We start from the raw sequence: 24,546 nt of genomic DNA, 5'->3' as shown, positions 1-24,546 counted from the left end.
AGGATGGTTTACAAAATCAGATTAAATTATAATCTTAAAACAAAAAACAAGGGAGGAAGATGGAAAAGATGCAGGAAGGTGGGGAGGAGAAACTCTGTTTAACAAATAGGAAAGAGGATATGAAATGGGAAGGGGAAAAAGATCATGTATTGTCCATACAGGATTGCCAACCTCGGAATCCATGGGATGGAAAAGAGATCCTAGAGTATGTCAGAGCGGTTAAAGGCATCTCTGAAGAGGAGGGTTTTAAGAGCCACACAAAATTTGGTGTTTTTAGTCGGGGAACACAGAGGAATGGGTAGGGAATTCTACAGGGTGGGGACCATTACACTGAAAATTCTAGAGCGGATAAGATCGGTGCAGAGCTGGCGTATAGAGGGAATATGTATTAGGTTGGAGGATGATGAGCTTAGGGATCTAAAGGAAGTATTAGGGGCCAAATGTCATGCAAGGTAGAGACGTGTGTTAGAATGATAGATTTTTGAGTTAACGTGAGTTAATCTATGTGTAATGGGGAACCAATGCTTATCTCTGAGAGGAGGTGTGACATAGTCAAACCTTTTAGAATTCATCAAAAGTTTTACTGCTGTGTTTTGGACTAATTGGAGACGGCGTTTTTCAGTGAAAGTTGTCCCGTATAGGAGGAGGTTACAGTAATCTAGAGAGAAAATGATCAGAGAATAAATGGAAACCTGTAGTGCTGTTTGGTGAACAGATGGTGAATGGAGGAAATCATTTTATAGAAGCTATGCTGTATTAGACAAAATATGAGCATGGTAAGAACATAATCAATCAATTGGATCCAGGGCTGGAAACCAGTGCCATGAGCCTTTCTTCCCAACCACCTAAAATACCTACCCCATTCTATATATATCTACAGTAGTACCTTGGTTTTCGTTGACATCGGTTTTTGTCGGTTTCGGATTTTGTGAATTTTTTTCAACGAGAAATTTGTCTCGGTTTTCGTTGGTTGCCTTGGATTTCTCATAAAAAAAGAAGGACATCCATCTCCCAATTTGTATCGGAAGATGGACATCCTTCTCCCGATTTTGGGCGTCCTCGTTAATTGCCTCGGTTTTCATCGGTTTCGGATTTCGCCGATTGTTTTCGGACGGATTATCGACGAAAACCGAGGTTTCACTGTATATCATCTCCCTCCCTGTAAACCAGCCATCATAGCGCCGGTCCTTGGCCAGGGGTTGTGAAGCCACACTCCCTTTTGTCCAATACACTTTTGGTCCCTAGTTGCTGTTGAACGATGGCAGAGACCATTCTCCTCCTGGGGCCACGTTCACTGCTTCCCAGTCTCAGCTGGTCCACGAATCCTGTGGTTTCATGTAGAATAGCCACTGCATCACTTGGAGCAGCCCCTACTAATTCATAGCATATAATCCAGCTGCGGACTTCATAGTGTTGGGAAATAATGGCAAAAATAATTCTAATATATGATATTTATGTGCGCTGTGGGATGTGTTTGCCAGATTCAGTGTGGAGCTGAAGCAGCACCTGTTCAGCACATTTTTGTTAGTTATGTAATCCTTTTATCGCCATCACATACCTCTGCCTAATATTCCTGCATCACTAATGACATAAATGTTAATGCAGGTGAGCGTGATGCCCTCTCTTGAGAGTTGAGACCACTGCTGTGTTATCTAGTAGGCTCTGGTGTTAGGATTCACCCAAAGTACCCTTTTCCCACTACCTCTTATTATTGGCCATCTTGTTTTTGCTTATCACTTCCACGCCCTACCCAATCATGTGGAGAAGACCAAAGCTTTGAGAGTGATGGAAGCTCCTTGGTGTTGAAGGGGTCTCTATCTGCTTATGTTGACCACCATTTCCTCTTCCTTATGGTCTTCCTAGGCTAACAGGCTGAGAGCCACCTGAGCAATGACCCCAGCAGCCTGAGGCTTGGGAGTGTTGAGATCAGGCAGGCATCTTCGTCTCAGATCTTGTGGCCAGTCCAGGTCATCCATCCTTTCCCCCCTTTGGTTTTTGCCATGACTGTCATCTTGTGGCTCGCCTTGAAAAAGTGTGAATTGACCTTTTCTTCCACCTCAATTTTGAATGTCTTAGTCTTAGTGGGAGGAGAGGGGTCAATTGAATGTTGAGACATCAGGAAGCAAATCTGGGAAGCAGCAGAAAAATCAGACCCTGCAGACACAGGTTAACAGAAGGGCACTTCCTTTCGTGTCTAGCTGGCAGTCTGAGCTGCAGTAAGTTGGATCATTGATGGCAGAACAGGGCTGGGAGTTTTTCCTCTTGTTAATGCACCTGTATGATTATGTGTGACTCCTAATTTGAGTTAAAGCATCTGTACTGTTGGCACCAAAGGCTGAGAGAATGGAATATTTAGTGGGGTGGGATCTAGGGATTTTCGAAATAGCTCTCACCTTTCTCAATAGTTCAAGTCAGGTTACATTGTTCATATAAAACATTTTGTTTTATTTTTTTAACATTTTTAGTAAAGATTCAATTAAGCACCATCAAAAAAGAGATGACCTTCTATACTGTGTCTTATGTCAGTTTTCCAAACCCAGTCTGAATCCTCACCTGACATATTAGGTTTTTAGGCTCTTTATTTATTTATTTAAGTCTGGTAGATGGGTGGGATATAACAATCTAAACATGAAATATTTGCAGATATTGGAGTTCCAGCACTTGTAAGTCTCTTGAAAACCAAAACTGTCCTGTATCCCTCAGCCCATCTCAACTGAGGCTGAGCTATCGGTAAGTTGAAACTTAACGGCAGGAAGCCAAATGGGAGAGTTTGAGTAGTTAACCCCAATCCTCAAGAGCTACCGAGATTTGGGGATTTTAAGATATCCAGAGGCCTGGCCCTGTCACTAGATGGATTAAGCATCTGCCTAGGACATCAACATTGTTTTTGTTTTGGGGGGGGGGGGCGCAGTGATAAGGCAGGAGAGCAGCACCATCTCCCACCTCTTCGCTAACCAACCCCTGCTACTATCCTCCCTCTTCCTGGGCCAAAGCTGCAGGGGGACTTGATACTGGCATGAGGTTTTTCAACCAGGCCCATACTCAAGTTCTGCAAGTGGCAGGAATTGAGAAGGGAGAGATGCTGGACATGGGGATTTGTGGAACATCTGCACAGGGGTAGTGAGGGGAAGGGGAGGTGCTGGTCACCTTAGGATGGAAGGGGGTAGAGAAGAGATAAAAGACAATTATGAGACTAAATCAACTCGGTATCAGAATCTCTGTTTGTAATGCAGGATACAATTTTGAGGCTAGTCAGAAGCCTGCAAGCTAATTTTCAAAAAGAAACTCCTTAGAGTTTCATATTGGATATTTGGGTGGGGGGATGTAGGTCCACATGAAAACGCATGCAGAAATTTCAAAACAAAACAAGCTTTATGCAGTGTATGTACCTGTATGTGTGGTAGGAGGACAGGAGTAATGTTTATTTACCCATGTATAAAGTTCTTTCAGAAATTATCCTCCCCATATAAAACCAGTGAGAAGGGTTAGTGGCCCTCTGGCTTTACAAAATCTTACCTGAACGTTTAAACTTGAGAGATATTATTGCAGAGGAAGAGAGGCTGGAAAATGGGAAAATTACAAAAGGCAATTTTTTAAAATGTGTGTAACACCAGTATGTTCCCTCCGCAACATTCATCATCTCCTTGGCTACCAGCGCAGACAGTTTTCACCCTTAAGTTCTCTTTGCTTACATAGCTGGGTTTTTGTGGGGTTTTTTACTTTCCTGAAGTTGAACTATTTGCTTTGCTTTCCACAGTATAAATAGAGGCATGAAACCACATGCAGGAACACTGACCGCCTGCATGCGGCTCCCTTGGACAAGGGATGGCATAGGACCAGCCCGTAAGGAGAAGCCTCTCATCTTTAACTTCTTATATGGTGCTGGCCCATCAAGAATGCATCAATGCCAACCCTGGGTTGGGATCCACCCTTTGAGTTCTCAATGGCGCCATCTGGTGATTACTGTGGGCAGAAATGCAAGTTGTTCTCTAATTTCCTGTTTGGATTTTGCTTTATTCTCTCTTTTTTTTTTTTAATTATTGGGAAATTAACATAGTAACACTCTTGCATGTTTATACAGCATCAATCAAGAAAAATCATATGTTTGTAACATTGAGAGTGGTGGTGCCCAGCTCAATCCTAGACACAAGTCTAGTTGGTAGATTTTCTGGATAGGTGCAACGACCATACATGAGTTGGATCTACGCATACTGGTTTTCACTTTGGACCAGTTAGAAAATCCTACAGGATTAGGCAGGAAACCACAGCATTAGGACTCATCATAAAGGTGTGCTATTGAATGTTCAATCACAAACCTGTTCCCATTTTCAACCCAATCGTTAACCGACTGTAATATGAGGACTTCTACCCATACACATCACCTTCAGAGATAATGGAGTCCATGTTTGGCTAGTGTTGGGAGATAGCTGGGCAAACATTGCTCTTCTGAACTTTCTCCCTGCTGGCCAGCTCATATGTTTTTTTCAAATCCAGGTAAATTTGAGAATGAGGCTTGTTAATAATGCTCACTAACTGGGTTAATGCATGTTAGTAAATAGAGCCCTTAGCCAGGGAAAAGGGCAGCACTTGAGATATCTTGGCCGGTCAGCACTGGCGTTCTGCTGTAGCCAGTCAGGGTTACCTAGATAACTTTGACTGGTCAAACAGAAGACATGAAATAACTGGCAACTTTTTGTGGTTAACAGGATATTTAACCTGACTGCACTTGGGCTGAACAGTGTTATCTGAAGAAACATGCCCAGTTGACTTTGACTAAATACTGGCTCCAATGTGGTGTCTAAAATGCACCCATTCCAGATATTCCCATCTTCCATACAGACCATCAGTGCCAGAAACACAATTGGATCGTCACGATCATACCTAAATCTTCACCACCCCAGCTGCAAGGGACTCAAGTATAAATCAGTCCACGGATCCAGCTTCTCCTATATAAGCACGCAACTATGGAACACATTACCGAAAGTCATAAAGACAACACACGACCACCTCAACTTCCGGAAATCACTAAAGACCAACCTGTTCGAGAAGGCATACCTTACTGATCCAACTTAAGTGCCCGGACTCAGCAACACAACGAAACCATAACCTGCAACGAACATTATATAATTCCTCTCTATTCTATTATGTATCTGTAACACATACATCTCATATTCTACCACATCACTCTGTATTTGTTTCATCACCGGAGGCAGCTTATGCCTCATGGTGCTATGTAAGCCACATTGAGCCTGCAAATAGGTGGGAAAATGTGGGGTACAAATGCAACAAATAATAATAATAAATAATAAAGGTAGAAAGCACAGCTGGAGCTTAGTGTCTGAATAGTCACATCTGTCCCATAAGTGCATGTGTTGCCATACTGGGACAGATCGAAGGTCTATCAAGCCCAGTATCCTGTTTCCAACAGTGGCCAATCCAGGTCACAAGTACCTGGCAAGATCCCAAAACAGAATGGAAAAAGAAGCCACTGACCGCTACAGGAAAAAAGGTGAGGGAAAAACAGACAGGCTAAACTCCCCAGTTTGTGTACCAGGATACCATGAGAAAGTTAATGGAACTTTCATACTAAGGGCCCTGTTTAGGGGGAAAGGGAAATGGGACTTGATATACCGCCTTTCTGAGGTTTTTGCAACTACATTCAAAGTGGTTTACATATATTCAGGTACTTATTTTGTACTAGGGGCAGGACGTCAGACTCGCACAAACAGAAGCCTTGCTGATATGCAAGGGCATGCTTCTACATGGAATGTTGCTAGTGGAATAGCAACATTCCATGTAGAATCTCAAATAGGGAAAGGGAAATGGGACTTGATCTACCACCTTTCTGAGATTTTTGCAACTACATTCAAAGCGGTTTACATATATTCAGTTACTTGTTTTGTACCAGGGGCAATGGGGGGTTAAGGGACTTGCCCAGAGTCACAAGGAGCTGCAGTGGGAATTGAACTCAGTTCCCCAGGATCAGAATCCACTGCACTAACCACTAGGCTAGTCCTGCGCTTTACTAAGGTGTGCTAGCATTTTTAGCGCATGCTAAAAATTAGCGTGCGTTAATGCTAGAGACACCCATAGAAATATATGAGCGTCTCTAGTGTTAGCGCGTGCTAAAAATTCTAGCACGCCTACAGCGCAGCTTAGTGAACAGGGCCTTAAATCTACTTTAACTTGGCCACACATTGTTAACTGACTCAATTATAGTGAGTCCTTGGGTTTGATGTGTGTGTTCCTGTTGCAGTTTGCTAGTTCTCATCACAAATATCAACCAGATAATTACATAGTGAGAACTGTGTGACATTCAGACTGTGTCCATTTGGTATAATCTCATTACTTTGTCATTGCAGGGTACTTCTATAAATATGTGCCTGGTAGGAGCCTATTATAAAGGATTTCAGGCCTATAGACCAGATGCAGTGAAGGGATTTGATCACCACCAGCACTGTGGTGGGGGGGGGGGGGGTATTCGCTTTAAAATTGTTATTTTTCAATGCATGTTGTTTGTGGTTAATTTCATTATCTTTGAAGTTTATTGTTACCCTTTTGCCAACTTGTGTCTTCAATAAAAATATTCAACTATAAAGATAACACAATTGCTGAACTTTAATCTTAATACTCGTTTGTTAAATGCTAAAAGATATATCCTTAAACTGATGGTATGCCTTGACAATTTTTGTGCCTACTCAGTGTGCTGCGAGATGAAAAAGGTTGAAAATCACTCTTAAACTTATGAGTTCTAGAATCAGGGCTTTTTTTGAGGGGGTACTTGGGGGTACTGAGTACGGCACCTTTTCCATTGTCTGCTAAAATTGACCCGTGGTCTCCAAGTTTTAATCTAAAAAAGGAAGCCACACGAAGTTTTAATGAAAGAGCTCAGGCTCTATACAACAATTCTGCCTTATAGGTTCTGTTACTGGTTGCAGGGGGCCTGGCTATTGTGGGGTGGGTCCCTCAGTGATCACTCACACCCCTGAAGGGTGGTCTGCCATTTGAGTACCGGCACCCTTTTCGCTAGAAAATATGCACTGCCTAGAATGAACTGTGACCTTGAGGGGTGGGATCTGGTCTGGTTTCATAGCATCATCCCATTTGCTGGTAACATTAATCTGTTTCAATGTTTTGATTTGGTTAATGCTTCTCACTCCCTAGCCTTCCCCTGTGCCCTGTTCTGTTACAGTGGATGGAGTACTGCTTATTTTGACTTTACCCTCTTATAGTCGTAAAACTTTCTTTGTTTATTCAGACATCCTTGATTCTGCTTCCTCATTTTGCAACTTGGTCTTGCACAGGTTTGAGAAAGGCCGCATCTACACGTTCATTGGCGAGGTGGTGGTCTCGGTGAACCCATACAAGCCCATGAACATCTACGCGAAGGACACAATCGAGCAATACAAGGGGCGGGAGCTGTATGAACGGCCACCCCACCTGTTCGCAATTGCTGACGCGGCTTACAAGGCCATGAAGAGACGGTCCAAGGACACCTGCATTGTCATATCGGGTAAGACTGACTACTGGGCAGGGGAATATAAGACTACTCAGATAAGAAGCCTAAGCAGAGAAAGAGAGACCAGAATTAGAGTGGATTGATATCTAGTTATAAAAGGCAGAGGGGGTGGGAGAGGCCCTTGGTACAAATCTTTACTGAAAGCAAATGTTTAGAGCTGAACTGACAACCTTGTGAGAAGATTTTGAAATGACCAAATAAGATGGAAGATTAAATTCTGTGTATTCTGAGCAGAGAATTGTGATTGCTATTTTAGGCCATTTGGGACCTGGAAATGAGTCAACCACCAAGTTGTAGGTGATACTTTTTTTAGACACATGGCACCTGGTATAAGAGACTCATGGAGGCTAAGCCTTCCCAGCCTCTAGCCTCCAACTCTCATGCCAAGCACCAGGCTCTCCGCATCAGGGCTGCTGTAGCTGTTGGCATCTCTCTCTCCCTAGGTCCAGCACTTCTTTCCTCCTCCATTACTTCTGGTCCATTTTTCTCTGCCCCCCTCCCCAGTTGCAGTGTCTGTCTCTCTCTCCCTCCCCATGATCCCACTAACTTGATTTGATTGCTGCTGGTAGTGGGTTTCAGCCTTCCTTGTGATGTATCCCACCTCCTCTAATGCAACTTCCTCCTTCTGCAAGGGTAGGATGCGTCACAGGGAAGACCGAAGCCCCAAAGCAGACTCTCGTAGGCTTAGCTATTGGCAGCGATCAAATAAAGTTAGAGGGAGGGAGGGAAAGGGACAGACACACTAACAGGGAGGGAGGGAGAGAGGGGGGAAGAAGTGAGAGATGCTGGGCCAGAGGTAATGGAGGAGGAAAGAATCCAGGGAGAGAGAGATGCAGTAGGTGCTTCTCTGCTGGACCTGGGGGGGGGGGGGGGGGGGGGGAGGGGCAGACAGGAAGATGTGCTGGACCTAGGAGGGAGAGGGAGTGGGACATGAATAGAGAGAGAGAGAGACTGAAGGAGAGAAAGAGGGGTTGGAGGGAGGAAATAGGAGAGATGCTGGATCTGTGGGATGGAGGGAGAGGTGTGAATGCTCCTCTGCTGGACCTGGGTGGGGCAGAGGCAAAGATTTGGGATCCAGTGTATATCACAGGATCCTTCAGCTACCCACATGGGAATGAGGTTCAGAATTAAAGGTTCACATTCATGCTTCTCGCTGAATGTGGTTATAAATGATCCAATGCAAGCAGGGAATTTTTTGTTTAATTTATCACAGATATAACAAGCTATTACAGATAAAAAAATCTAATTACAGCTAGTAGGTGAACATTTAGAAACAACATAGACAATATAGACAGATAAAGACCATATGGCCTATCCAGTCTGCCCATTCATGCCATCCTACTCTCCCTATCACTCCCTTAGAGATCCTATGTACTTGTCCCAAGCTTCTTGAATTCAGATACTGTTTCTGTCTCCAACCACTTTCCGTGAAGAAGTATTTCCTCGGGCTACTTCTGAGTCTATCCCCTTTCACCTTCATCCTGTGTCCCCTTGTTCCAGAGCACCCTTTCAATTGAAATGAACTCGCCTCTTGTGTATTTATGCTGCGTAGGTATTTCAGTGAGAAGATCGCTCCTTTAAAGACCTTACAATGAAGTTACGCAGTGACCCATTTAAAACAAATAGAGAGAATATTTTTTTCACTCAGCGAATAATTAAGCTCTGGGATGTGTTGCCGGAGGATGTGGAAACAGTGGTTAGTGTATCTGGGTTTAAACAAGTTTTGGACAAGTTCCTGGAGGAAAAGTCCATAATCTGCTATTGAGACAGACATGGGGAAGCCACTAGTTATCCCTGGGATGGTAACGTGGAATGTTGCTGCTCTTTGGGATTCTGCCAGGTACTTGTGACCTGGATGAGCCACTGTTGGATCGGGATGAGCACTATTGGGCTAGATGGAATATCAATCTGATCAAGTATGGCTATTCTTATGTTCTTATGTGTTTACAGGAAACGCATGAGCACAAAAGAATAGAAAGCTTTCAAAATGATCAAACACTTTAAGACTGATCAAAAGTCAACAGAAAAGCAAGATGAGTCAGCCACGCCTGGTGACATCATTCAATGGCATCATGGACAGATTTGCTATCCTAGAGTTCAGAAAAGCCTGTGCATGTGTAGGTCACCTGTTACCCCCCTCTGGATCCACCTATATATATATAGATATAGATAGATGTATATAGATGTATATAGATGTATAGATATATAGATATATAGGTAGATCCAGAGGGGGGTAACAGGTGACCTACACATGCACAGGCTTTTCTGAACTCTAGGATAGCAAATCTGTCCATGATGCCATTGAATGATGTCACCAGGTGTGGCTGACTCATCTTGCTTTTCTGTTGACTTTTGATCAGTCTTAAAGTGTTTGATCATTTTGAAAGCTTTCTATTTTTTTTGTGCTCATGCATATATATATATCATACCTGGATTTGGGGTGCTTCCCTGACAGGAGCCCCTAGAGCCAGCTCTCTCGATCCCCCCCCCCCCCCCCTCCCAAGAGAGAGGGCTTGGAAGGTTGGAAGCCCGGCAGACCTCTTGCCCCACTCCTGGTGGTCTAGCGCCCCCTGACCCCCCTACTACTACTACTACTATTTAGCATTTCTATAGCGCTACAAGGCATACGCAGCGCTGCACAAACATAGAAGAAAGACAGTCCCTGCTCAAAGAGCTTACAATCTTTACCTTGAAGATAGAGGAAGGAGCAGCACTCCCTTCGCCTTCCAGCGCCGCCTCCAAAATGGCGGTGCCCTGCCCAGTGCATCCTGGGATACACTGGGTGGGGCTTCCCTAGGAAGTTGGCGGTGTGCCTCCAGCCGCCAACGCTGGTACTCCACGCATGCTCAGTTCATGTAAGAAACTGATCATGCTCAGGGAGTCCTGCATCGGCAGCTGGAGGCACACCGCCAACTTCCTGTTTCCTGTAGCATGAAGAGGAGGAGGGGAGCGGCACAACAACAAATTTCCGTGGCTGATGGGTCCTCAGCATCCCCTCCAGCAAAGATATTTTTAACGAGCTGGAGGTGGGGAGAGGGAGAGGGGGAATGCATGTCCACCCCTGGACCCCTCCAAAATCAGAGGCTGTCTACGCCTCTGCTCTGAACAATGTCACACAAATCACATGGAGTTTGGAGCAACGTCCTGTGCCTAGTATCACCATGATTGGGTCTCTTTATCCACACAACTCGCCACCTGACAAAGCTAACCATACTATCCCCATGCTTTTCAGGATTTGTCCTCGAGATAATACAGCTTGCAACTTTGAAATACACAAGACACAAGTATGCCTGCCTTATGCCCAGGCAAAGGAGCCTCACTATAGTTCCCCTCCGCCTGGGGAGTAATTTTATTACTGGGTGCCCCAATGCTACATGGGAAGCTCCTATTCTGTAATGGCATGTGGGTGCCTGGTTTCCATTATAGAATTAAAATTTTTTTTAATTTATTTGTCATTTGTATCCCACATTATCCTGAACAAGCTCAGATTCAATGTGGCTTACATTCCAGACAAACATAAAAAATACGATACAGGCAGATAATTAAAACTTTTAACTTATTAGGAATAATTGTGTGTTTGTCATGAAGCAGTGGCTTTTTTGAAACATATAAGAGAGAAAGCATCATTAGTTTTTTTTTGTCTTTTGATAAGATAAAGGCTTTAGTGATTTACAGAATCTAAGATAATCTTCTAAGTACCATAATTGGTTGGGTAGAGAATTCCAAGTTGGTACTCTGATATGTGAAGCCTGCAGCAAGGATTGATTTATATGAAATATCTTTGAAGTTTGGATAATGGAGCATGAGGAACTACTACTACTATTTAGCATTTCTATAGCGCTACAAAGCTTACGCAGCGCTGCACAAACATAGAAGAAAGACAGTCCCTGCTCAAAGAGCTTACAATCTAATAGACAAAAAATAAAGCAAGCAAATCAATTAATGTGTAGAGGAAAGAGGAGAGGAGGGTAGGTGGAGGCAAGAGGAAAGAGGAGAGGAGGGTAGTGGAGGGCGAGTGGATACAAGGTTACGAGGTCAAAAGCAATGTTAAAGAGGGTGGGCTTTCAGTCTAGATTTAAAGATGGTCAAGGATGGGGCAGACGTAGGGGCTCAGGAAGTCTATTCCAGGCATAGGGCGCAGCAAGACAGAAGGAGCGAAGTCCTGGAGTGGGCAGTAGCGGAGAAGGGAACAGATAAGAAGGATTTATCCAGGGAATGGAGTGCACTGGAAGGGGTGTAGGGAAGGACGAGTGTGGAGAGATACTGGGGAGCAGCAAAGTGAGTACATTTATAGGTTAGTAGAAGAAGTATTGAACAGGATGTAAAAACGGATAGGGAGCCAGTGAAGTGGCTTGAGGAGAGGGGTAGTATGAGTAAAGCGACCCTGGCGGAAGACGAGACGGGCAGCAGAGTTTTGAACCAACTGGAGAGGGGAGAGGTGACTAAGTGGGAGGCCAGCAAGAAGCAGATGCAGTAGTCCAAACGAGAGGTGACAAGGGTGTGGATGAGAGTTTTGGTAGGTGTTCTCTAGATGTTTTTTTTCTGTATTACATGAAGGTAAATTGATTAGTTGTTGCATGTAGGAGGGTGATAAACAATATATGATTTGGTAAACAGGCATTGTTTTAAAGGTGATCCTGGCGTTTATGGGAAGCCAGTGAGTTTTAACCAAAAGAGGGGAAGCCTTCTCAAAGCAAGGAGCACTGCATACAAGCAGGCAGAGGTATTTTGTGCTTTGTAATTTTTTAAGGCGTGAGATTTTAATATCCTGCATATATGGCATTACAATAATCAAATGTGGATAGTACCAGAGATTGGGTGATAGTACAAAGTGTGGACCTTGGGAAGAAAATACGCAACTTTTTAAAAAACTTCCATAGTGTATGGAAGACGCTCGAGACCACCTTTGAAACCAGAGCTTCGAATGATAAATACTGGTTGATGCTGATGCCCAGGATTTTCATCGATTGATCTGAGGCATATGATGTGTTGTCAATAATGAAGTTTTTTTTTTAGTGAATGAGTTGATAGGGGTTGGTAAGTATGAGGAATTTAGTCTTTTCACGATTTAATTTGAGTTTGAAACTAGATGGTCCAAGAATTCCATCAGATCTAAACTAGTTTTAATCTAGTCTAGTAATTCCCTTTTGAATAGGATATAAATGGTGACGTCATCAGCATAGATGAAGGAATTAAATCCGCGAGCCTCCAGTAAGTAACCCAGTGGTGCCATCGTGATATTGAATAATATGGGTGGAAAAGGAGAACCCTTGGAACCCCACATATAGAGTCCCAGGGTGAGGAGACATGACCTGATTGTCTGTCTACTTGGTAGGATCTTGATTTTAGAATACTAGTGTACCCCTGCATTGGCACACTTAAATGTGGGTACGCTCACTTACACCAGTTCAGTGGCAGGTGTAAATGAGTACGCTTAAGTGTATTCTAGAAGTTGCATGCATAAGTGGCAGCCCCGCCCATGGCCCTCCATACTCCTCCTGTGTGTACACCCCCTTGTAGTTATGCCCTTATAAAAATAGTCCGTAGTACACTTACTGTGCAAGTGACACTTTCTGTGCACTTGTGCATGCAAGGCAGGCGTAGCTGCATGCACTCAGTTATAGTTGCCTTCTCATGCCGATTTTGCTGGTCAGAGCTGTATTTCTCGGAACCTTAAGGCTCCTATACCAGGGGCGTAACCAGACTTCAGTGGCAGGGGGGGTCAGAGCCCGAGGTGAGGGGCACATTTTAGCCCCCCCGCCGCCACCACCACCACCACCAACAACAACTTTGATCCCCCCCTCCCCGCTGACGACCCTCTCGACCCCCCCCTTCCGCCGCCAACTCTCTCCCGCCGTCGCCTACCTTTACTGGCGGGGACCCCAACCCTGCCAGCCGAGGTCCTCTTCTTCCTTTGTTCTGTTTCTGAGTCTGATGTCCTGCACATTGTATTCTCAATATGGCTCATTCCCTGTTGTTCCACATATAGAGCTTCATTTGTTGTCCTCATCTTGGCTTCGTTCTACCACAGCACATACGGAAGCTGTAAAGAATAAACACAAGACACTGTTCTACATAATATCCCTTCATAGCCCTCTGCTTGGGAGCACACCAGTGTGTAGCGGACTCATTCTGCTTGCCGTTGGAAAAAAGTGAGGTTACTTACCTGTAGCAGGGGTTCTCCGTAGACAGCAGGATAAGTCAGCCGCACAAACCCTCTCGCCTTCCCCTATTAGATGAAGAGAGGAACTGGGTGGGCACAGTGCCAAGGGGTGACCTGCATGTGTTCAAAAAGGCCTTTCCAGGCTTTTCTGAAGTCTAGAGAGGGACATCAATTCCATGGCGCTGTCTGATGTCATCGTTGTGGTTGACCTATCCTGTTGTCCACGGAGAACCCCTGTTCTCGCTTTCTGATCCTTTATCAGATATAGAGCCTTTGAAATATGGTCTCTTCATCTCTGCCTGTTCACCTACCCCAGTACAAAGTTCATGGATGGCCTAAAAACATACATGGGTTTGCACTATATAACCCAGTGTAACTGCATCGTTTCTCTTCTGACCGCTGAAGAGAGGATAAATCTATATTCTGAAAATAAACAGGCTAGGGAAATCTTGGCGTCGGGCTAAAATTTGGTAACCACCTTCCTGCCATGTTATCTCTCGGAGTCCTGGTGCTTCAGGCATCCATATCCTGACCCGATGTTTGCCAAAATCCACCTGGTGCAGCTGTCTCATTAAACAATCCAGAAGGGCCATAAGAAATTTCACATGATGAATGCTCCACATGCCCTGGCTTAGGAGTGAGGTCCATTCCTGTCATGCTATGTGCAAAACTAACCCCTGTAGAGAAATTGCCCTCAAATACTGCCATGGTTTTTACTGCTGCAGGTTAGTCACCATTGTCCGTGTCCCCCTTGTGAGGCTCCTGTCAGAGAAGGAAGTTCTCTAGTGAGCCCAGTGGAGTGTGTCTGGAGTACAGAATGACACGGGGACACCCCCCAGTCCCCTTGGGTTCTGCCTCCATCCTCACCCCATCCCTGCAGGATCTGTCTCCGTCCCGCCCCTATCCACGCATGTTCTGTCTCCATCCCCATGGGCTCTGTCCTCATCTGCAGAAACCTCGAACACTTATGATTTTATATTTAAATCTTTTTATTAAGTATAAAAGGAACAATATGTTGTACAATTACAAATAGAAAACAATAACAATGAGCAGCTATAATGACCCCCCCCCCCTACCCTTTCAACCCCAACAATAGCTGACTTCTACTACCCTAAGGAATCCTAATCCACCCTGTTAAAATGTCCAGGGACATGTCAGGGGTACAAAATACAACCTGCTCTAAATGCCCTAGCAGGGGAGAGATATGCCCTATGAAGCACTGTTATGATTTTTGTAATCTGTGGATGACTAAGAAGTCCTTAACAATCTCAGGATTCAGTCTAGCTCTCCTGTCGTCCACAGGCCTTCCTGCAAAAGAAGATGTCTTCTTAGAAGATGTGCTGGTAGCAGGAATGTACAGGAACCCCATGCAAATTTGACAGTTGTGGCAGGCTGTTTGTTTTAAAAAAAAAAATTCGTTGTCTGCATCACTCAAACATAAACAGTCCAGTTCATTAACAGGCTTCAAAATAGAAAATGAGATGGGGACAAAGTTTGTCCCCTTCCCCGCCCCGTCCCTGTGGGATCCTCTCCTTTGCCCCATCCCCATGGGCTCTGACCCCATCCCCGTGGTTACCGTGGGTACCCATCCCCATGTCATTCTCTAGTCTGGAGAGACAGTGGTGGATCTGTATGTGTGGTGGGCTCACCTCTGGCCCCTGCCTACCCCCACTTATGCTCTGCTCCCTACTAGGAGGTGGCTGCATTCATTTGCAACTCTCAAATGCGAATAGAATGTTGGGTATTATTAGGAAAGGTATGGAAAACAGGTGTGAGGATGTTATAATGCCGTTGTATCGCTCCATGGTGCGACCGCACCTAGAGTATTGTGTTCAATTCTGGTCGCCACATCTCAAGAAAGATATAGTAGAATTGGAAAAGGTGCAGCGAAGGGCGACTAAAATGATAGCGGGATGGGACGACTTCCCTATGAAGAAAGACTAAGGAGGCTAGGGCTATTCAGCTTGGAGAAGAGACAGCTGAGGGGAGACATGATAGAGGTATATAAAATAATGAGTGGAGTGGAACAGGTGGATGTGAAGCGTCTGTTCACGCTTTCCAAAAATACTAGGACTAGGAGGCATGCGATTAAACTACAGTGTAGTAAATTTAAAACAAATCTGAGAAACATTTTTTCACCCAACGTGTAATTAAACTCTGGAATTCGTTGCCGGAGAAAGTGGTGAAGGCGGTTAGCTTAGCAGAGTTTAAAAAGGGGTTGGACGGTTTCCTAAAGGACAAGTCCATAAACCGCTACTAAACGGACTTGGGAAAAATCCAAAATTCCAGGAATAACATGTATAGAATGTTTGTATGTTTGGGAAGCTTGCCAGGTGCCCTTGGCCTGGATTGGCCGCTGTCGTGGACAGGATGCTGGGCTCGATGGACCCTTGGTCTTTTCCCAGTATGGCATTACTTATGTACTTATGTACCCATCCTCCCCAGATGTGGCTGCTCACCCACTGGTTTGTATGTTGAGCAGCAAGCTGTTCCATAGGCGTTTTGGGGTTTTCCCTCATGTTTATGGTGCCTTTTTATTTTGCGTTTTCAGGGGAAAGCGGAGCCGGGAAGACTGAAGCCAGCAAATACATCATGCACTACATTGCCGCTATTACCAATCCCAGTCAGCGAGCCGAGGTGGAGAGGTGAGAGGCACTGCCATCAGCTTCTAATCGCAGATTCTGGGGAGGAGTTGACCGACCGACAAAATCTTTCATCCCAAATCAGAAAAAAGAAATTGCCCCTTCTACCTATCCCAAAGCAGAAATACTGGAAGAAATAGTGGCAGTTGCACAGGGGGGAGGAGAGTCTTGCTGTACCACCAGCAGGAGGGAGACCAAACTGTTCTACTTAAGATTTGGAATAAAATCTTGGAGGGATTTTTAAGGTCCAGAGGCTCCACTGTGTGTCTCTTGTTAAACTGCCAGGAGGAGAGGAGAGGGAGGAGAAAGGCAGCTTTTCAGAGTTCACCAGTCCAATTTTTAGTGTTTCTAAAAATTGAAACATGTTAGTAAGACTCCTTGGTAGGGTTACCATATTTGCCATAAGAAAAAAAGAGGACACAAAATATCACCCCGCCCCCTGTCAAACCCTGCCCCGCACCCATCACATCCCGTCCCGCCCAAGAAAGCCAAATTCCCTCTCTCTTCCACCATGTATATCCCCTTCCTCAATTTTCCAGCCTCCCTCCACCCACATGACTCAGGACCATTCACTTCCCTCTCCCCTTCCTGTACCTTTTATTGTAGTACCCTGGTGGTCTAGAGGACTCTTCGGGAAGAGTCCCTCTTTTCTGCCCGGCACGGCTGTAGATCTGCCTTGCTCCCAGTGCCGCTTCAAAATGGCTGCAGAGTTCAAGCGGTGACCTTGCAAGAATTCTGCGGAAGTCTTGCGAGGCCGCAGCTTGAACTCTCGGGTTATAACAAACTGTAGTAGAGTGAGATAATTGAAAATCAGGTTGTGTACTCATGGTATGCATTGTAATGGGGCTAATGTCAGTTGGTATGACTTTCCAGTGCCTAGGAAGCCAAAGCAAATGTTTCTGTGACATATCTCCTATCCATCGTTGTTTGTGCGAGTAATTTTGAACCACTCAGTGGCGGTCCTGACCTGTGCTTCTTTGTAATAATAGAACTCAATAAGAACTGCCACATGCTTCCTATTTCTAAAAAGTACCTTCCTAGGGAGCCTTAGGCTTTTTGCCTAAATTGACAAATATCAGATTTCAAAAACTTTTTAGGTCCCTCTATCGGAAGGGCTTGAAAAGCATATAAAAGTCATGGAGGTATATTCATCTTAACAGTAGGTATTCTAGAAAACCAAGAGAGATTAAGGAGGAGTAGCCTAGTGGTTAGTGCAGTGGACTTTGATCCTGGGGAACTGAGTTTGATTCCCACTGCAGCTCTTGTGACTCTGGGCAAGTCACTTAACCCTCCATTGCCCCTGGTACAAAATAAGTACCTGAATATATGTAAACCGCTTTGAATGTAGTTGCAAAACCTCAGAAAGGTGGTATATCAAGTCCCATTTCCCTTCCTATTTGAGATTCTACATGGAATGTTGCTACTATTGGAGATTCTAGATGGAATGTTAATGTTGCTATTCCACTAGCAACATTCCATGTAAAAACCTGCCCTTGCAGATCAGCAATGCGGCCGCGCAGGCTTCTGTTTCTGTGAGTCTGACGTCCTGCATGTACGTGCAGGACGTCAGACTCACAGAAACAGAAGCCTGCACGGCCGCATTGCTGATCTGCAAGGGCAGGCTTCTACATGGAATGTTGCTAGTGGAGGAGTAGCCTAGTGGTTAGTGCAGTGGACTCTGATCCTGGGGAACTGGGTTCGATTCCCACTGCAGCTCCTTGTGACTCTGGGCAAGTCACTTAACCCTCCATTGCCCTGGTACAAAATAAGTACCTGAATATATGTAAACCGCTTGAATGTAGTTGGAAAACCACAGAAAGGCAGTTTATAAGTCCCATTCCCCTTCCCCCTCCCAAATCTTCCTTAATTGTTTTATGTAACTTAGGATAGTTTGCTTTAAAAAGTCCAGAAATCTCATTAGTCACATGTACTCCCAAGTACTTAAGACTACTGTCAACCCAACAAAAAGGGAAGGTATCCCGTATATGACCTACAACAGTCTGTTCCAACCCAATATTAAATAAAGGCTGTCTCTGCATCGATGCCTAGTAAGAACATGGGAACAGAGTGTTTGTGCTATTGAAATTAGGTTTACCACCCATCTTTTGTTATCGGCTGCTTGGGGATCCCAATATAAACCTACCTGATCGGGATGCACCAGGTGGGATAGGATGTTTCCCAGTCTCCCTGCCAAAACTTTAGCTAGTATCATAACATCTGCATTGAGGACTGAAATCGGTGTGTACGAGGAATATTCGGACCTGTCTTTCCCCGCCTTAGGGATAACCGAAATCCATGCCTCCTTGCTGGATATCATTTTTTGACCAGAAACGTTGGGTAAGTGCTTCCACAGCAATCAAACACACAAGCAAAAGAGTGGAAGAAATAAGTTCCAAGAACTGCCAGAAGTCCAATATCTTCAAAATAAAAGTTTATTCTTCAATAAAAGAAATGTTTTAATGTAAACCGTTCTGTTTTACAATAGCAATAAGAAACAGTATATAAGATGAATAAATGATAAATGAATGTACACCACCCAGACCCAACGCGGACCGTGTTTCGGCAGTGTGCCTTCTTCAGGGGTCACAACTTAGCGGAATACAAAAGACAATATAGTCCTTGTGCTTCCTGCTCCCATAGTTAGGCCTAGACTATGAGGTGACCAGCTGTGAGAAGAAAGATTTCCTTGCCCTGGAATTAACTTCCTCCAAGAACAGCAGTAGTTCCGGTAGCCCTCGTAGGATTTCCGTAACTATGACCCCTGAAGAAGACACACTGCTGAAACATGGTCTGTGTTGGGTCTGGATGGTGTATGTTACTTTTATTGTAGAATAAACTTTTGAAGATATTTGACTTCTGGCAGTTCTTGGAACTATTTCTTCCACTCTTTTGCTTGTCTGAATATCATTTCCGACCATCTTGGCACAATCTGAACAGTGCGGGGTGGTCTGGGGACAGAGAAATAGCTGTCCTAAGTTGCCCAGATAGCTATCCAGGTCCTTTGCTGAATATTAGCAGTACTTGAATATGGTGCTCTCCAGAAGGTATCTCTGGATATTGAACACTGGTATCCATGTAAGGCCCAGCACTTAATATTTATTTATAGAATTTGATATATCGCCTTCTAAAAAAGTATTTGGAGTGGTTTACAAAAATTTCCAGAATATACAAAGCCTAGAAAGTAATTCTATAAAACACCATACAAATCCCCTACAAATAAACAACAAAACAAAGATATCAACATAGAAAATCCCAAGGTGGTCAGCGTTAAAAAAAATAAATGAATAAAAAACACTGACCGCCACAGGTTTAAAAATTACCCCTGTTTTTTTTTTTTTTTTAATGTTTTTACTCTTTTATGATCCCTGTTGGTCTTGGCGTCAACCAGGCTGTACTGCTGTGTCACACTGGGTTTCTCCCTGGCAGGGTGAAGAACATGCTGCTGAAGTCCAACTGCGTGCTGGAAGCTTTTGGGAACGCAAAGACCAACCGCAACGATAACTCCAGTCGCTTTGGGAAGTACATGGACATCAATTTTGACTTCAAAGGGGACCCTATTGGGGGCCACATTAACAATTATCTTCTGGAAAAGGTGAGAGCCAGAGATGGGCTTCAAGCTAGCAATACTACTCTCTCAAAATGATATTCACCCTTGGCCTACAAACCCAAACCTACCCTTCCTGAGTTATCGTTGGCTCTGCTGACAGTTGGCACATTACACCTGCTGTTACCTCTACTCACTGGCAACTCTTCTGTCTCAGGAGTTGGGGAGTAAAGTCGGAGACCAGAAAGGGAAAGGTTTTCCCAGCACTGCCACACTGCAAAGGCTTCAATGTGTTCGTGTTTCACATTAAAAACAGAGTGATACTGTGTATAAAGTTCCAAATCTTAGGGAGGAGGGGTGGGGGTGGGATATAACATGAGATGCTCTGTGTTATTCACAGATTGGCAGTGGCTTGAAGTGGAATCCACAAACCACAGTGATGGTACTTCCTAGTCCAGCCGGTACCCTTGCTGACCAACTGCTCCTTAACCTGTGAACTTTCCAGGATCCCTACCCTGATGTTCTGTCAAGGTGGAGCTGGAGTTAAAATCCACTTCCATTCCACATGTAGAGAAGTCGTGGCCCTGAGGATCGGTTTGAATTCCCCAGAATGTGCTCGTGTTTCTTGAATGGATGAAATCTTTCCATAGCCCTGTGTGCTGGCTTTTCCAGAGCTCTCCGCTCTAATCCAACAAACTGTTCTCATGTTACTGAGGCCTTTTAGTCCGAGATATTTCAGTGAGAACAGAGAATTCTATTAGAAAACCAGGTTCTTTCAAGAAGACATTTGTTTTAGTACAGGAAGTGAAATCCAGCATTTAACAGAGAGGGTTTTGTGCCGAGGACTGGAATATTTGAGCCTGCAAATAGGTGGGAAAATGTGGGATACAAATGCAACAAATGTATTTATTTAAAATATTTATAATCATACTGGCAGTGTACAAGTAAATGTCCATAATAAAAATACAAAAAATTAAAATCTCAACAATTAACATATATTAAAATACAACCAATAGAACAAGCTCAAAATTGCTTCATGCCAATTCAGCCAACTTATACATCTGTTCTCGTCATAAACATTCCCAATTATAATATATTCAGTGACATGCTGGCATATTTTACTTTCCTGAAATTAGCATTCGAATGCTTGCTGAAACAATAAAGTTTTTAAATTCCGCTTGAACTATACCTCGAAGTAGCTGGTTGTTCCAGAGCTTTAGGCCAGTAACTTTTGATATACCGCTGAACACAATAGTGTTTGTTTTACCTCTCACGTGCTTTCCCTGGAATTGGTGCCTAGAGTTGGTGTAACTTTTCTGACGTGAATTTAAGGTGACATGGGTTTAAAAACAAGAAAAAAAAAACTGATTTTTTTTTTTTAAATTTTAGCACAGGTAGAGCAAGGCCAAGTGACGCCTGCTTCTTAGCAATTTTGCTCAATGGGCCAGTGCAAAAAGCTGCTTAAGTTTTGCTCACCAATGCAATAAACTAATTGTATGCAAACTTGAAGTACGCAGAACTTGTGCACTAATCAGAGCAAGCATACTGGACACATGCACACAAGGTTCTGCACCAAAGACAGTTAGTACTGTGTACATATCTGAGCACAATGAAAGTGTCGACATGTGCTGGAATGGTATTCTGTGGATAAATATTGGTATCACAAAAAAATGTCTTGTGATAAAACTTTGTGATACTGATATGTATACACAGAAGAACTTTCCTTCACATGTGCAGATACACGTTTTTTTTTTTTTCCCTGCTGGGACCTGTGCACAGCACTGCCACCTCCTGTTTTGACTTAAAAGTTGCATACAGGGCTATGGAAAGGTGTTATCCATTCAAGGGGGAAAGATTTCCAAACCGGCTCGAGAAACACGAGCACATTCTGGCGAATTCAGATGGATCCCTCAGGGTCACGACTTCTCTCACGTGTGGAATGAAAGTGGATTTTAACTCCAGTTCCACCCATGCCTGGAATAAACTCCCTGAGCCCATACGCCAGGCCCCCTCCCTGCCCATCTTCAAAGCCTTGCTCAAAGCCCACCTCTTCAATGTCGCCTTCGGCACCTAACCATCATACCTCTATTCAGGAAATCTAGACTGCCCCTACTTGACATTTCGCCCATTAGATTGTAAGCTCCTTGGAGCAGGAACTGTCCTTTTTTGTTAATCTGTACAGCGCTGCGTAACCCTAGTAGCGCTCTAGAAATGTTAAGTAGTAGTAGTACCTTGATAGAACACCAGGGGTGGGGATCCTGGAAAGCTCACAGATTAGAAGCAAAAAGTAAGAAAACGGCATTATATCCTTACAAAGTCTACTACAGAAGAATGAGCTAACCCCTCTACATAGGGTTACCATATGTCCGGGCAACCGGGCGGGTTTTGCCAATCTGCCCGTTTGTCCAGATTTCTGGACAGACTGGCAGATTGCTAGCCTCCCCTCCCCTTACTTGTGCCCTGGTGGTCTAGTGACCTTTTCCACCTTCAGGGCAGGAAAGAGCCCCCCCTCTTTCCTGCCCGGAGCGCTGCCCTGCATGCATCCTTCCTGTTGCTGATCTCGTGAGACTTCAACTCTCGGCGGCCATTTTGAATTGGCGCCGAGATTAGCAACAGGAAGGATGCATGCAGGGCAGCGCTCCGGGCAGGAAAAAGGGGGCTCTTTCCTGCCCCAAAGAGGTCACTACACCACCAGGGCAGTAGTAAAGTAAGGTAAGGGGAGGGGGGGTGAAGGGGTGTGTGACGGGGGAGGGGAAAATGTGACGGAGCGAGGGCGTGAAAGGGGCGGGTGGGTGTGAAAGGGGCGGGGTGTGAAAGGGGTGGGGCATGTGCCCTCCTTTTGGGGGGGACAAAATATGGTAACCCTACCTCTACACCTCCTCAGAACTGCTGTTGAAATTCTGGCATTGTGCTCAGCCTTAGACTTCTGCGTATTACTCTGCACTGGGGCAGAATATCTAATAGCCTCCTCACCCAAGGCTGTAGCTAGAAAATTTTTACAGGAGGTGCATTTCTCCCCCCACCCTCATCCCCCACTTGGTGCTGGCACCGGTGCCCTCCTCCATACCTTAAAATCCTGTCTGCAGTGTTGCAGTCTTTAACCACTCATAGGCTGCCCACGGTCTGCACTGGGACTTCCTCCCTAAACAGTCCCACTGCCGCTGACCGGGTGAAGACTACAGGCACTACAGACATGATTTTAATCTGGGAGTGGAGCCGGGCCTGATAGGGGGTGCATATGCCTCTGACGCACCTTGTTAAAATAGGCCACTGTCCTCGCCGTTCATTTTAATATGCTGTGCCCTGCTTTTTAATGCGAGGTTCTGTATAGGGTTAACTTTTGCGCAAACCCCTTTTTTTTTGCATCATGTGCCCAGAAACTTGTGTGCAGATATCTTGCTAACCATACCCTGCCATCTGCACTTGTTTTCTGCATTGGCCCCTCAGTGTTTCAGGCCGTCCATGTCGGGGGTTGCTCAGAGTCACTGGGGATTTTTAGATTTTTATCCGTGAGTTGGGTTTGTTGCGTGGGCACCAGAACATCCTCAACCCTTCTCCATGCTGACACCACCCATTTAAAATCCATTGGCCCAGATTTAATTGTGTTCTGAAATTTGACTGTGGATAGTGCTGGTAAGCTGAGAACAGGGCTTACTGTCCTATAGTGAAACGTTTGGTGTTTTCTTGCTGCTGACTGCCCGGGTCCTCTCCCAGTTCATCATTCAGCGAGTGATTCTTGAGCGAAGGTTTTGTCAGCCAGGACCCCAGCCTGCATGCTTTGCCCGTGCTCTAATAAATCGTATTTTAATCTTGTGCTTTTTTCAATTCTTGCCAGTCTCGAGTCATCGTGCAGCAACCGGGAGAGAGGAGCTTTCACTCCTTCTACCAGGTAAGTTCATGTCCTCTTGGAGAGCAGTCAATGATAAGGGAATGATCAGTATATTGGCAAGAACAGACTTAAAAAATCAAATGGAGGGTGGGGAGAGCAGTTGTCGTTTTCCATCTAGTTGGTGGGAGTGGGCTGTGCCATCCTTTAGTATGGCAAACAAGGTTGGCACATCTCATTAATTTCTGAGTTGGGTCCCACATGCTAATTGCATCTAGCAGGTAAGAAGAAATTTCACCATCTACCAATATCCCATACATATTCTCCCTCTTTCTATAGTATTGCATGCACATTTTCTTGCTTACCACACAAAATTACATGTGCAGGTTACAGAACCGTGCCAGTTGGTGCGAATCTACACTAACAATGATTGGAGTTAATGGGCCCTAATTTAGCAGTTATTCGCATGTGGCAGGGACATGGGTGGGGCAGAAGAGTGCCGAGCGCTTGCTAAGCTTTTAGAACACAGTCATTTACACATAACTGCCGTATTTATGCCTGTTTTGTGTTTAAGGTTACACACTTAACCGCAGACTGAGATTAATATTCTGTAATAGCAATAAAGCACTTAATTGCCATTTTAGGATCTGCACTTAGGGGCCCTTTTACTAAAGGGCTGGTGTGTGGCAGGGCCGCCGAGAGACTGAGCCGGGCCCAGGGTAAGGCCGCCCCGGGGGCCCCGCCACCCCACCCCCCGAGGTCGCCCTGCCTCCCCCCACCCCTCCTGAGGTTGCCACCCGCCGCCGCTCCCCCCCTCCACCTGCCCCCCTCCGTCCACCACCAGGCCGGGCC

At 44.9% G+C, this 24,546-nt stretch overlaps 1 protein-coding gene across 1 annotated transcript in view; it reads left to right on the top strand.

Annotated features, from left to right (window-relative positions):
- Positions 1-24,546, top strand: part of MYO1D (myosin ID) — a 253,291-nt gene that overhangs the window by 87,488 nt on the left and 141,257 nt on the right. Inside the window, exons 2-5 of the mRNA XM_030220531.1 lie at positions 7,305-7,513; positions 16,234-16,327; positions 19,751-19,916; positions 23,704-23,757. Coding sequence (XP_030076391.1) covers positions 7,305-7,513; positions 16,234-16,327; positions 19,751-19,916; positions 23,704-23,757 — 523 coding nt within the window. The remainder of the gene's footprint in view (positions 1-7,304; positions 7,514-16,233; positions 16,328-19,750; positions 19,917-23,703; positions 23,758-24,546) is intronic.

Source organism: Microcaecilia unicolor, chromosome 12 (genome assembly GCF_901765095.1).
Source record: "Microcaecilia unicolor chromosome 12, aMicUni1.1, whole genome shotgun sequence".
NCBI classification, from domain to species: domain Eukaryota; kingdom Metazoa; phylum Chordata; class Amphibia; order Gymnophiona; family Siphonopidae; genus Microcaecilia; species Microcaecilia unicolor.
This window is presented reverse-complemented; position numbering and strand designations above follow the sequence as displayed.